At 43.1% G+C, this 15548-nt stretch overlaps 1 protein-coding gene across 1 annotated transcript; it reads left to right on the top strand.

Annotated features, from left to right (window-relative positions):
- Window positions 1-3942: 3942 nt before the first annotated feature.
- EXOG (exo/endonuclease G) lies at window positions 3943-14339 on the top strand. The gene is made up of 6 exons (XM_072153883.1): window positions 3943-4132; window positions 8494-8643; window positions 9336-9475; window positions 9573-9649; window positions 12010-12124; window positions 13240-14339. Exons 1-6 carry the CDS (start codon window positions 4003-4005, stop codon window positions 13696-13698), a joined length of 1071 nt encoding a protein of 356 aa, XP_072009984.1. The 5' UTR covers window positions 3943-4002; the 3' UTR covers window positions 13699-14339.
- The last annotated feature ends 1209 nt before the right edge of the window (window positions 14340-15548 follow it).

Here is a 15548-nt window from a genome sequence, read left to right as displayed (position 1 = left end):
TATAACTCTGAAATACAGAATCCGATAAATGGTTGGTAAGAAAAAGTGGATAACTGATCGAACACATTGGGGGACATGTATCAGTTTTTTTTCTTTGGTGTAAAATTGAGACATTTGGCGGCTCTTTTTTGCGCCTTATGTATGATCATGTCTTTTCTTGTGATACATGTTCAGTTTTTCCGATCCTGGCAGGTGCAAATTTTGGCTTCTTGTTGAGACTTTTTGTTGCAAATGCCTCAGATCCACATGGACACAAGCCACGTGAGGGGGTTATATACAGGAGAGGATACAAGCCACGTGAGGAGGTTATATGCAGGAGTGGACACAAGCCACGTGAGGAGGTTATATGCAAGAGTGGACCCAAGCCACGTGAGGAGGTTATATGCAAGAGTGGACCCAAGCCACGTGAGGAGGTTATATGCAGGAGTGGACCCAAGCCACGTGAGGAGGTTATATGCAGGAGTGGACACAAGCCACGTGAGGAGGTTATATGCAGGAGTGGACACAAGCCACGTGAGGAGGTTATATGCAGGAGTGGACACAAGCCACGTGAGGAGGTTATATGCAGGAGTGGACACAAGCCACGGGAGGAGGTTATATGCAGGAGTGGACACAAGCCACGGGAGGAGGTTATATACAGGAGTGGACACAAGCCACGGGAGGAGGTTATATGCAGGAGAGGACACAAGCCACGGGAGGGGTTATATACAGGAGTGGACACAAGCCACGGGAGGAGGTTATATGCAGGAGAGGACACAAGCCACGGGAGGGGTTATATACAGGAGTGGGCACTACTGATAATTTTGGATTTGATGTTGTGTCCTGCATTTTTAAGCACTGTAGTCACACCCCAGGAAGATGACGACATTTTTGTAAACGCAAATGTTAACAGTAATGTAATTAGGCAACTCACCTCTCCTCAGCTGTTGTAATGCGTTTCAAAATGCAAGCAAAATGCCACGTGTGACCTCACCATTAGAAGTAACCAATACATTTAAAAAATACAGTGTAAATGCAAAAATTTATGAATTTTAAAATAACCGGTTAAGGTGAAATATTTTAAACATTTAAAGCATGTGAAATAATTCCAGTTTACATATTAAAACAGGGTCCATGAAAAAATCCTTCCTTTGCATTTGCCCTGGAGCAGGTGCACATTTACACCTAAAAAGTCGCATAAATAAAAAAAAAAAGTGATACATAAGTGAAAAGTCGCACGGAATATCTGGAAAACAAAGATACATAAGTCACAAGGTGCAGACCAAGGCGTACCTGAAAAACGACAACAAAAGTCGCAGTGAAAAATAAAGATACACTCCGCCCATTGACCCGTATTTGAATTTAAACGGATGTGTGGCGGATACATGAATGGTGAAGTATCAGTGTTTTATCGGATTCCTTTTTACCTTGCTTTTTGTTTTTCATTTTTTTAATTATTTTACAGCCATTCTTTTTCTTTTATTCCTACAATCTGCTCAAATATCGAAAGATATCCTGATGATAAATCTCCCCAGTTCATTTCAATGGATTTATGCAAGAACCTGTTTTTCACTGATCCGTGTAGAGGGTACAGAATTCTATTGCTACCCATGTTTAGGCCTTTCCACAGAAGACTATGGGAACTTGAACAACACCTTGGCAAACAGACCTGTATTTGCAGATTAGGTTAACTCCTTCTTATTCTTACTGGGCCAAACTGTACTTTTTGAACATGACGATAGCAAATTTAGACAAGTTCTATAATGTTTCAGTTCTAAAGAAAATAAATGTAATCTTTTGTCTAAAAAAAAAAAAAAATTGGGGTTTTGTCACATATTGACTAACTTTTTCATAGATCAGGGTAGACAGGTAAAATGTTATAATGTAATTTTTTGCAGGACTAGTCATTTCCAGTGATACCATTTTGGAGACTGTACGACCTTTTGATCACTTCTTATTTAAATTTTTATTGCTTGTGAATTGACAAAAAGTTTTGATTCCTATATTCGAGTGCTATTTTCTGTTACGGGGTTCTTAGCCGAGGAAGAATCGTTTTTATATATTTAACATGTTTATAATTTTACCGGACCGATGTGCTATATAGAGTACAAAGTCGTAGAGCAGTAAGGCCAGCGGCACATGTGGCGATTTGAACCCGTTTTTTGGGCCGTTTTTAAGCAGTCCGTTTATAAAACGCATCCAGGTTTTACCAACTATCTTAATTAAAACTGGTCAAAAACAGATGCGTTTTCAAAAAACGCATACATTTTTAAACGAATTTGTTTTTTAATGGAAGGCTTAAAAATGCCCCAAAAACCGGTTCAAAACGCCACGTGTGCCGCCGGCCTAAAGAAGTGGATAATAGATTGTTGGGTTGGGACATCTATGGACGTAATTTGACAGCTTTCCATGTAATTTTTTTTTGCGGATCCATAAAAACTGATTACACACATCTGGTTTTTGTGCCTATGCAGCTCAGTGGTGGATTATACACTGATGACACACGGACCAGAGATCCATTTTTAGCCCAAAAACAACATATGATCATGTGCTGGGAGCCTTAATAACGTAGGTGTGAACTGTAGTCCCCTTGGTGGAGTCCATGTGACTTTTGTGTAGTATGTGACTGAGGGTGCGACCACACGTACAGTTTTTCAGAGGCAGTTTTTGATGCCCAAACCTATAACAGAGTAAATGTAGGAGGAGGAGTGGCACTTTTTAATTATTTGTCTCAACCCATTATCATCCACACCTGCTTTTGGCTTCAAAAACTGCATCTGAAAAACTGAACATGTGAACAGTCACATTTAGACAGACATGTACTTGTTGGGATCAGATCTTGGGCAAGCACAGGGCCAGCAGGGGGAGGGGTGAGCGTTCTTCACCCGTCCTTCTCTCCATAGACAGACGAGCTGCCACCTGACGCAATCATGGTTAGGGTGATGCCACACATGATGTTAGGAAACCCATTTTTGGTCCATTTTTAAGCAGTCCATCCAAAAACGCCTCCGTTTTTGACCAGTTTTAATTAAGATAATTGGTAAAACCTGTCAAAAACGGATCTGTTTTTAACTCACTTTTTAAAAACAGACCAAAAACTGCATCACACCAAGCTCACCATGCCCTGACAGGGAGCCATAGGCCGGCGCCACACAGGGCGCTTTGTCTGCGCTTGCAAACGCAGACAAAGTCGCGCCCACCGGGGCGGGCCTCGGCCCGATCGCATCGGCGTTTCTATGGAAACGCCTGCGATCGGGAACGAGCCGCCGGTGTTTTGCGTTAATTTAACGCGAAACACCGGCGACTCGTTCCCGATCGCAGGCGTTTCCATAGAAACGCCGATGCGATCGGGCCGAGGCCCGCCCCGGTGGGCGCGACTTTGTCTGCGTTTGCGTTTGCAAGCGCAGACAAAGCACTCTGTGTGGCGCCGGCCATAGAAGTCTATGAAGGCCGTTATATGGCCACAAATCATGCCACCAGGTCACTGCCCCCATAACAGCCATGTGAATAAGCCTTAGTCCTTTTTCAGACACACATATACTTGCCCGGGCGTGCATACAGCCGCATACTTTTTCCCGTGTTTGGTAAGTTACTGTGACATGCGTGTGCTCTCCGTGATGTGGCCAGACACCATAGTCATCTATGGGGACCGATATCCTTTGGCACATTATGTGGCCAGATATCAGTCCCCACACGTTCGGGGCCTAAAGGTGATAAGCACCTCACACCATGTACTGTGTCAAAAATCGTGGACAAAAATGTCCTTTTAGTTTTTTTCTTTACTGAATTTCCTGTCCTCCTGCTTCACACCTCGCTATGTAATAATTTTATATGTTGTGTGCAAAAGAGCAGCCACTGAACGAAGATCCATGCCAGCACCATACAAACCTGTCAGTTTATTCACTTGCAGTACACACTTGTGGCCAGTAGATGTCACCGGTGACACGTCTTCTGATGTAAGATGTGTGACCGCCAGCAGGTGGCGCTCTGGAACACCTCTTGGTTTTCCTGCTTCCTGATGAGATGTCCGGGCGCCTCCTCTCCCGGTGTCTGAGCCGCCGGTTCCTGGGAGGATTCGTGCTAGGGGCGGCGGTGAGCACCTCCTCCTGCCTGGCCGCGCTCTATCTATATGACCGGAAGAGACCGGAGCCAGGTAAGACGCCGCCCCCTGCTGGAGTGTACGTGACTCCCTAACCCTGTGAATGCCTGGGGATTAATAAGTGAAATACACTGGACACATCTGCTACAATGTATAGAGCCTCAGTTATATGATAAGGAGCTGTTCACACCTGAGTATTCCACTTCCGTGTATGAAGCCGGATGCACACGGACGCATTGTAGTCAGCGGGCCGTTCACACGAGCATTGTCTCTGATGAATTGGCGATAAAAGTCTGCACTTGTTCGCACATTTAACTCTTCATGTGTATGTAAAGCCCCCCAAAACAGAAGATCATGTAAGACCATGGGAGGGGGGGAGCATTTATTAAACTTTTTTTCATCTTTTTAACAGTTCTTTGAGAGTTTAGTAGAAGATTCAAAAAGTTCCCCTGATTTGTCATAAGTTTCGAGATGTGAACATATAAATTAAAAAAAACATTTGAGACTTTTGTACGACTTGTCACACAAAAGTCTCAAAAAACCAACAGACTCACAGGCCTCATTGATCAACCACTAAGATAAATTGCACAAGCCAAGACCTTACAAAAAAAAAATCCCTAAAATTAGACACACGTTTACAGACTTAACCCCTTACTGACGAGTGACGTATTTGTACATGACGTGTCGGCTGCTGATGTATGGAGAGGACTCACGGGCTGATCGCTCTCCATACTAGGTGGGTGGTAACACCCGCAATCGGTGCTGGCGCTGGAGTTAACCATAAAATCCCAGCCATATTGGATTAAATTGCCGCCCCCTGTGAAGTCATCGGGGGCAGTGATCTGTTACACATCAAACATCACTAGGGGATTAAAATTTATGTTATTTCTTGGGTATCCCCTTTAAAAAAATATAAATAAATCCCCCCCCCCATATGTACAGAAATTTTGGAAATAAACCCTCATCCCCAAACAAGACAAAAATTAATGCATAACTCCCAACCTTTTGGATGGTGAACAAGAGATAAAAGTGGGTTAAGGCTACACATTTTTAGCCTTAACTTTTTCACTCCCTATTGTGCCCAAAAAGTATTAACCTCTTCCCGCTCAGCGTCCGATATATCGGACGCTGAGCTCAGTGACTTAGCGCTCAGCGTCCGATATATCGGACGCTGAGCTGATGCCGGTTTGGCTCAAGATCTGAGCCGAACCGGCATCGGGAAAGACGGGGTGCCGGCTGTGACTGATAGCCGGCACCCCAGTGTAACACCCGCGATCGGAGTTGTCTCCGATCGCGGGTGCTTAACCCGTTAAATGCCGCGGTCAGCGCGACCGCGGCATCTAACATGTATCTGGGGGGTCTTTCCCCCACGATCGGCCCCCCCGAACCGTTTTCGGGGTGCGCCGTTCGTTGCTATAGTAACTCTGGGGTCCGATCTGGACCCCAGAGTTACCTGCAAGAATTGCCAGTAAGATGGCGTCTGTGACGTCATCTTACTGGCAGAGTGCCACCCTATGCAAGTGTATAGGCTGACACTGATAATACTCTGCAATACATGAGTATTGCAGAATATTATCATGAACAAGCAATCAGAAGATTGCTTCTTCATGTCCCATGGTATAAAAGTGAAAAAGTAAAAAAAAAAATGTTATTCAATAAAAAAATAAAGTAATAAATCACTAAAAATGCCCAAAACCCCCAAAACATATAAAGAGACATATAACTAAAAAAAAAGTCTAAATCATAACACAAACCCCACATATATAGTATCACCGCGTCCGTAACAACCCGTAGAATAAAAGTAAATCATTATTGAACCCCCACGATAAACGCCGTAAAAAAAACTGCTATAAACCTTCCAAAAATTATGATTTTTACCTTTTCAATCCCACAAAAAATGCTATAAAATGCGATCAAAAAACCATGTGTACTCCGACATGATACTGGTGCAAAGTACAACATGTCCCGCAAAAAACAAGCCATCAACCAGCTCCGTAGCCAAAAAAGTAACAATGTTCTGCCACTTGGAAGACGGCAATACATAAATGATAGATTTTTCCCCACATTAGGGTTTTGTTTGACAAATTTAGTAAAACGTAAGAAAATATATTCAAGTCTGGTATCCCCGTAATCGTATCGACCCATAGAATAAAGATAACATGATTATTAGTCTATACAGTGAACACCAAAAAAAAAAGAGTAAAAAATCCAGTACAGAATTGATGCTTTTCTACTCCTGCCCTCAAAAAAAGTTCCTAAATTTTCAACAATAGGTGATACCAACCCCAAAATGGTAACAATGGAAAAAGCATCTCATCGCGCAAAAAAAATGGCATCACATGGCCCCAATAACGCAAAAGCGAAAATTTTATAGCCTTCAAAAGGGGCCAATGAGGAAACTAAAATCCTGGCAGCTGCAGGGCGCTCCTTCCCTTCTGCGTCTCGCTGTGCGCCCATAAAACAAGTAACGGCCACATGTGGGGGGTGTCTGTACTCAGGAGAAATTGCAGAACAAATTGTATGGTGGGTTTTCTCTTTTTATATTTTGGAAATGTGTAAATTTTAGTGCTAAATGAACGTATAAGGGAACAATTTGACCATTCTAAATTTCACCTCCATTTTGATTCAATTACTTTGAAGATCTCAAGGGGTTAACAATCTTCGTAAAAGCGGTTTCTGATAGCTTGAGGGGTGCAGATTTGAAAATGGGTTGGTTATATACGGGGGTTTGGATGCTAAATATGTAAAATTTCATTCCAAACTGTATTTATCCCCAAAATAGTCAATTCTGAAAATCCGGAAAAGCGATATTCTTTTTGTAAGCCGCGTGACATCAAAATAAATTATCCAGACATATCAAAAATTATGAAAATGTAAAGTAGACAAATGGGAAATGTTATTCAGCAACTTATTTAGGTGGTAAATCTATCTGCCTGGAAACGCAATGATTTTGAATTTCGAAAATGGCAAATTTTTCAAAAAATTTATCATATTTTCTTTTTTTTTGTAAATAAACGCAAAACTTATCAGCCAAAATTTACCACTAAAATGAAGTACAACATGTGGGGAAAAAACAATCTCAGAATCGTTTTGATAAGTAACAGTGTTCAAAAGTTATAACCATATAAAGCGACGCAGGTCAGAATCCAAAAAATCCGGCTGAGCCTTAACCTGCAAAATGGCTGCGTCCTTAAGGGGTTAAACCCCCCACTATATAATGTCCCTTCTTCTACCCCTTCTCATAATGCCTTTTTTTTTTTTTTTTGCAATGCCCCCAAATCATGTTTCTTTCTCGTATCCCCCCAATTTATAATGCCCCAGTATTAGTACCCCATTTCTGGGAGTCTCCCTATCCCCTTCTTTTCTTTTTTTCTGGGAAAAAAACCAGTTCCGGCTCCCCGTTCCCTCTCATCTGTCCTGCTTCCTCCTCTTCGGCGGCTGTGTGTGACTCCGAAGACCTGATGGAGGACTTTATAAAGCCAGGTCTACCAGTTTTCTATCGGACAGACCTTCACCAAACCACTTTGGCATGATTGGGTGGGGGGACATGAATGCCCCGGCCCACCGTGTTTACTATAGTCCCCACTGGAAAAGCAGTGAGAATCAGGCCTGGTTTAAACAGGTCAGACCTGGGGGGGATCCCTTCCAGATGTATGATGAGGCTCTAAATACCGGTAGATACAGGACGCTATACGCCCACATGGGGTGTATAAAGACTGGAGTTTAAAGCGTCAGCTTTAATCATCCCCCCCCCCCCCCATGACATCATCATATTGTGACGGTCAGACACGGCCACAGCAGCGGCTCAGTGGTGGAGCAGGGAGCTGACAGCAGTACATTCAGCTCTATTAGATAGAACTGAAGCCCAGGACGACGGGAGATCCCCTAAATCCATGGCTGTTCGGCTCAGTCTGGGGCATTTGGAAGGTATGAAGAAAGCGCTGGCAGAGGAGAGTCTCATGTGAGTGTCAAAAGCTTCAGGATGTGAGGCACATCTGAACCCGAAAATCCACCCGCTATCATGTTCTGCATGAGACTAGGACAAGTTCTGCTGCAGAAATCCGTATGCAATCCGCAGCAGGAGCCTGACGTGTTATGGATTTCATTGTTCCACATCTCACCTCAATCTCCATGCAGATTCTTTCTACACAGTCTGGGGGTCTGACCCCTGATGATATCTAGTAAGGGGAGTTCTGTAACATGAGGGTCCTGAATGCACTTCTGGATTCATATGATAAATGTGACAATATTCAGACTGTAGTAATTGCAATTATTTAATTATAAAACATGAGTTTGTTATACAGCCATAAGAGGTGCCCGTAATAATCCATCATTTATTGGGACTGTATAAGGGAAGATGCTGGGCACCACCGCTGTGGCAGAACCCGGTATCATCCTACTATTTTTTTCTCCAGAGCCAGTTCAGACGTCACCCTTAGAGGAATATGGATTCCCACAGATTGGAGCGGAGGTCAGAAGATACATCAGTCATGCTTTATCCTATGACCAGGCCAAGAAGACCCCACACTGGGTGATTGAGCATCTTACAAAAGAGAAAATAGTTGGTGAGTAAAAGACTACAGGAAGCATGTTATAGAGCAGATTGTATATTGTGTTCTATCTGCAGGCAGCATGTTATAGAGCAGGAGGAGCTGAGAAGACTACACACAGTGTCCTATCTGCAGGCAGCATGTTATAAAGCAGCAGAAGCTGAGAACTTTACACTGAATATTATAGAGCAGGAGGCGCTGAGCAGATTGTATATTGTGTACTATCTACTTGCAGCATGTTATTGTTCAGGAGGAGCTGAGAGCAATATGTTGTCTATTGTGCCTGATCTGCTTGCAGTATGTTATAAAGCAGCAGGAGCTGAGAAGATTGTACATGGTGTCCTAACTTTAGACTGAATGTTATAGAGCAGGAGGCGCTGAGCAGATTGTATATTGTGTACTATCTACTTGCAGCATGTTATAGAGCAGGAGGAACTGAGCAGATTGGATATTGTGCCTGATCTGCTTGCAGCATGTGATAGAGCAGGGGGAGCTGAGCAGATTGTACATAGTTTTTTAATATCTGTAGGTAACATGCAAAGTCTGCAAAGGATGTGACTGCAATAACTCAGTAAATTGAAGTCAGGATGGATTTGGGAATATGCTGTGACTACCAGCTGTAGTGTAACCGAGTGTAAACATGAAGTTCCATTGACTTCTGTTGTGATTTGTGTAGTTTTGCTTTGACTTCTTTATCCTTCCCTCAGGTATCGCTGACCGAAAACACTGCCGATTTAAACCGGATCCAAACGTTCCTGAAATATTCAGCGCCAGCAATGAGGACTATTTACGCAGCGGGTGGTCCCGGGGGCACATGGCACCTGCAGGGGACAGTAAATATTCTACAGTAAGAAATGTCTTTAAAAAATGAAATTAGTTATTGTTTTGCATTAAGTTTTTTGTTTTGAGGGTTCACTGTAAAATTACTATTGTTGCACCTACAGGAGGCGATGGCTGAAACGTTTTACCTGTCAAACATTGTGCCTCAGAACTATGAGAACAACGCCGGCTTCTGGAATAGGTAAGAGCCACGAGAAACCAGAACTTACTGTCCAGTTATAATGCTGAAGTCTATCGGGAAGAAAAAGCAGCAGGCAATGCATTTTATAGTAAACTCTTATCTTTATTGCTGCCTGGGTGTAGAAAGGGTTTACATTTAGCTCCGCTATGTCCGCCATTGACATTTACTGTCCCTTTGAGAACTGGAGATGGTATATCACATATGTGTCCTGCCGCTTAACCCATTAGTGAGAACAGATCCCTATGGAAGTCTCATATTTGTACCCGTGAGGGGTCCCAACAGTCGGAGCCCCACTATTATCTTGTTATCCCCTATCCTGTGTATAAGGGATAACTTGCAAACCTGGTACAACCCCTTTAAAGTAAATCTACCATTAAAATGATGCATAATAAACCGGGGACACTTACTCATAGATCTAGACACTGTGATTGTGGTAATATTGTATTTGTTACCCATGGCCTCGTGCCATCTAAAATCAACTTCAAAATTATTCTAATGAGCCTGGAGGGCTATGGGTGTGTTACAGAAGCACATCTCAGTCTTGCCCTCCCCCTTTCCTGCAATCTGGGCAGCAGTGGACATACAGTGGAAGGAGGAAACCTCCTCCTTCATAATGTAACAGCCTGGGCAACTACAGCACAGCGTTATCCCCCAACCACAGGATAGTTAACAGGGTGGATGAAACCTGGAAGTGTAAACCAGATAAAGGGAACTTGCAATCCCCTGTTCTGCCAACTGCAGGGGGTCCAATAGCCGAGGTTCTTTGCGATCTGATATTTATCCCCCTATAGCAGACAGTTGTGGGATCACTGGGGGGTCTGTAACCCCAGCAATTCACAGAATGGAGGGGATCACAATTTTGCCAGACCTACACCATACCAGAGGTACTTCTGGGCAGACCTACACCATACCAGAGTTACTTCTGGGCAGACCTACACCATACCAGAGGTACTTCTGGGCAGACCTACACCATACCAGAGGTACTTCTGGGTTGCATAAATTCAACTGGAATGGATTAGAAGATTGTCAAATCCAGAACTGTTGCTGGTCAATGGCTGCCAGTTTTGTGGGTTGCAAAGGTTACGTTTATCTCCTATCCTGTGGATGCATATCATAATACATATTTATACAGCCCTGGAGTTAATACAGACAAACACAGCTTCCATGTACACCTCCTCTCCCTTCTTCCCTACATCCCATCTATCCGCCATTTCCTGTGTAAGATGAGCCTGGGGAGAGAAGGGGAGGAGAGAGACAGCTGCCGAATGCCAGAGCGTATTTAGCCAATGCCTGCTCTGCCTACTGCTGAGCGACACTAGTGGCAGGGGGCTCTTTTGGTGACGCGCACATGCCGACTGCAGCCTTTAAGGGTACATCAATAAAAAGCCCCTTATAATATCAGCTCTGCTGTTGGCTTTGTTGGCATTGTTTCAGTTGCTGGGGGGTAGAGCAGCACTTGCTGCGATCGAAAGGAGAAAAGTATCATGCGTACTAATACACATGAATAAAAAAACGTAGTGTCTAGGTGTTATGTAACACTCCTGTTGATTGTAAGAAGCTTTTGCATCCACAGAGCTCCACAGACATAAGGCTCTCCTGCTAGCTACGCAGAGCAGCATCACATGGTCTCCCCCGCGTTGCAATGTAAGCAGCAGCCCTTGTGTTTAAACAATGTACAGACTCTCCCATATGATTAGTACAGATAGAAATAAGAAATCACAGGCTTCTGCTTTAATGGGTTTTACTGTGGGTAGTAGCAACAAAATTGTCAGATAGGATAGGTAATGAAAGTAAAAGGCAAAGTTGTCGTACATCACACGAACTACAATAACTAGATTTAGTTAGTCTGGAAAACAGATGACTAAGAGGGGACATGATTAATTAATATAAAGATATGAATGGTCCATACAAAAGGGGGTAAGTTGTTCCATGTTAAATCAAATCAAAAGACGAGGGGGCACTGTCTCCGTCTGTAGAAATCAAGGTTTAATCACCAGAGGAGACAGGGCTTTTTTACTATGAGAACGGTCAATCTGTGGAATAGCCTGCCTCAGGCGCTGGTCACAGCAGGGACAGCAGAGAGCTTCAAGAAGGGTCTAGATGCCTTTTTAAATCAAAATAACATTGATGGTTATGTTATATAGAAATGTTTCCCCTAAATCTCCTCCTCATCCAATCCCTCCCTTACTTGGTTAAACTTGATGGACAAGTGTCTTTTTTCAACCATGTAAACTATGTAAATCCAGTATCTGCAAAAATGAGGATGACTCAAAGAAGAAAATAGTAGAATTCAATCAGATCAATGAAGAACATTCCTTCAGTCCATTACAATGGATTACAGATGATGGTTTCTCATCCAGGTTTGAAATGTATTGTCGAGACCTAACGGAGCGATTTGATGACGTCTGGATTGTGACTGGTCCTCTGACGTTACCGTTGCAGCAGGAGAACGGCAAAAAGAGCGTCACCTATCAGGTGAGTCATTGTTTACAGTCACATATTCATGAAGTGACCGGTCATCCGACATATTCTAGAAAACAATGAGCATTCCTCAGTCTGGTTGAGCTTTGCTGTTTGCACCTGCCTGATTGTGTTGGGGAGCATTCAGTCGTGAAATGAAGTTGCTCTTATCGGCCGCCTCAGATCCACTTAATTTCTTAGCCGAGGGAGTAAGACACTGCACATTCTCATTAAGAGTTACCTATTTGGTCTGTAAGCAGGATGAGATTATAATTTGATAAATTATACATTTGGAATTTAAATGAGGCCCCTAAGAGCACGTCCTGCAGTTAATGGCAATTATTGGGGCAGCGAATGGCAAAGTGTGAAAACACCATAGAACCTCCATGTAATGACTGTGTCCTGCTGTGGAGTAATCACTGGCATCAGCCGAGATTGCGGGCATGCTTTCCTGGCACTTGTTCACCCATTTATGATCTGTTTAATAGACAGTTATTAAGTCATTTGGCTTGTCACTATGCTTATGGGAAAATTACTTTGTATCCCCTCCCCCATGCCTACATGTTGCTTACTATGGAAGACCTGAGATAGTATAAGTGTAACAGGACATGGAAACAGGAAACGTTAACAGAGTAAATATAGGACCCTAATAGGATCACCCATGTTATACTTACCCTGATAAGGTTTTCCTGGAGCCATAGGTCACGTGACTTAGCAGGACTCTGGCTTCAGACAACTCTCCTCCATCATAACCATTCCCAGATCCTATTAGGGTCTTATACTTAAAGTTTTATTTAAGTGGTCGACCACTTTAAGCTCTATTTTGTTCCTAGGGTCCCCTTATAAGGTGCTAGGCTGCTGACAGTCAGTTGCTAATTATAAAAAGGACATTTTGGGTGGCTGTCCACGCCCAAGGCTGCTCAAAACACTCTTGTTATAATACATACTATTGATAATATTTATAGTTGATAAATAGAAGCATCTTTAACCCTGCACTACTCTGCATATATACACACAGCAAATGACTACTACTCTTATCCTGCATATATGGGCACAGAACAAAACTATAACTAATGATCTGCTCTTCGTTGACCTAGATTCCTTGATGTAATGATGTTTCTTCATTTCAGGTTATTGGTAAGGATGATGTAGCAGTGCCGACTCATCTTTACAAAGTCATCCTCGCCAGAAAGAAGCCGTCTGATGAGACTCTAGCCGAAGGAGCTTTTATTGTTCCCAATGCTCCCATTAGCTTTCAGCATCAGCTTCCTGAATATCAAGTCCCCCTTGAGACACTTGAGAAGCTCTCTGGTCTAGTTTTTTTCCCTCAAGTGGACAAATCGAAAGGAGTGAAGAACATCTGCGAGGTGGACACCTGTAAACTCATTGAACTGGAAGAATTCAAGTTATACATAGCAGGACGGAGGATGAAAAACGCTAGGGACCTCCAAAAAGTGGAGAAGATTATGCTGGAACTGAGTGAGGCCGACATAAAGCCGGACAAGTATCTGCTAGAGCTGTACGAGCAGAGAAAGAAGGAACTGGAGTCCAGTGAGACCAAAACTGCACGAGATGAAAGGAGAGGGTGACACTTCTGATCTCAGGGCTGCAGGTCTCTGCATCAGTAGTACCGGTACCTGGTTTTTATTTGCTCAGGGATATGTTCAAGGCGATCGTTTCTCAAAATAAATCCAAGACATCTTAAGTGTGGATGCACAGGGTCCGGATAATAGGTAACCAAATCAGCATGTTACTCGCAGATGTGCTAGTGTATTGGATTGAGTCAAAAGCAGAAAAATTATATTTTACTAATGGATTTTATAATTACACGGAATAGCAGTTTCCTTGCGGTTCTGTACTACGCAACATATATTTTTTTTTTTTTTGGACCATGTGAATTTACCATGGTGCTTAGTGGCAGGAAGTCTTCCCCCAATATAAGTAGTAGAAAACCACAGAACTAGAAGTGACACGCGCCAACAGGAAGATTTTATCAATATATTTTGGTGATCGTATATTGATGTTGTTGCTGCCCAATGTTTGGGTCCTTCCTGGGCCTTGAGCATGCGCCCTCAGACTGGGTGCGTCTTACTTGTATTAGTTCCTGATGCAAAATGTATGTGCCTTTTTTTTACCAAAATAACTAAATATTATACCTATAAAGTCCTAATTCTTGGGCATGAAGAAAAACAATGATTGCTCATATTACTATGTAATAAAAGTAATTGTGGAGCGCCGTCTGATGTGTCTTGTCTTTTACGGTTCGGTTCTGGTGCTCCTGCTGGAGCTCCTGAGACAGGGATTTGTCATGGTATGGGAACATTATAATATATAATTTCTGCCATGTATTGCCTGATTAAAGGGAATCAGTCATCGGTTTTGACCATAATAAACTGGAGACAGTGCTGGGTGTAATTATCAGGACTGCTGAATCACTGATGAACATTCAGGGATTATCCAAAAAGGCAGTAAAGGTAAATGAGCAACTTGTGTAAAAGAGTGGCCAACCCCTTTCAGACAAGAACAGATGTAAGTACACAATACAAAAACTTCAAGCAGTTTTCCCACAATAGAAGTTAGGATAGGGCCTGACTTGCTGATTGGTTGGGGGCACAAATCACTGAAACGAGGCGTCTGATGTAACCCAGGTGGACCACCTGACGCTCCACGAGATGAGCAGGAGGACGCAGCTTCTCCATGATGGGACATGCACGGACTTCTGCTCCACTCATCTCGGGCAGCGACAAGGGGTCTGACTGGGGTTCAACGGACCCACCGTTCCTGTGATGTGTGGGGGTCTCATCAATGAGACCCCCACTGATAAGCAAGTTAGGCCCTATGGGAGGGTTGATGTAGACATGGGGTGAGGGAGCAGTGCAGTTATTGCATGTTGGCAATCCTAAAAAGTAGCAGCAGGTCTGTGAAAAGTGTAACTGACGTGACGTACAGAAAGGGGTTAAAGTGGATAAAACGACTAGGGTAAAAATAGTAATTTTTTTCTGCTGCTAACGATGGAAAGAGAAACGGAATTTGCAAAACGCAGATGTGAACTACGCTTAACCTGTATTTCTGTTTACGTGCAACAGCCATGGCGTGGTATACAGATAGTGTCAAATACTGATATTCAATATCATGTTTCTTTCCAGCCAGGTTTCCTTTATTAATAATAGAGTTTGAGGGGCTGACCTTCACCGAAAACGTGTCGGTATTTGTGCTCTATTATAGAGCTTACATCTTAATTTTGCTGTAGGCGGAAGTTTTATAAAGCAATCACTAGGGGGAGCCAACATAGAGGATGCCGCCCTCTAACATGAGATGCTCTTTTAGAGGAAATGGAACTTAGAATATACCGGGCCAGTCCCTAGTTACACAATGTGAGAGAGGTAGGTACATTAGATGCTTTCTCTATACAAAGGGTTTTAAATTAGTGGTTTAAGGG

The sequence above is a fragment of the Engystomops pustulosus genome, chromosome 5 (assembly GCF_040894005.1).
Source record: "Engystomops pustulosus chromosome 5, aEngPut4.maternal, whole genome shotgun sequence".
Taxonomy (NCBI): Eukaryota; Metazoa; Chordata; class Amphibia; order Anura; family Leptodactylidae; genus Engystomops; species Engystomops pustulosus.
This window is presented reverse-complemented; position numbering and strand designations above follow the sequence as displayed.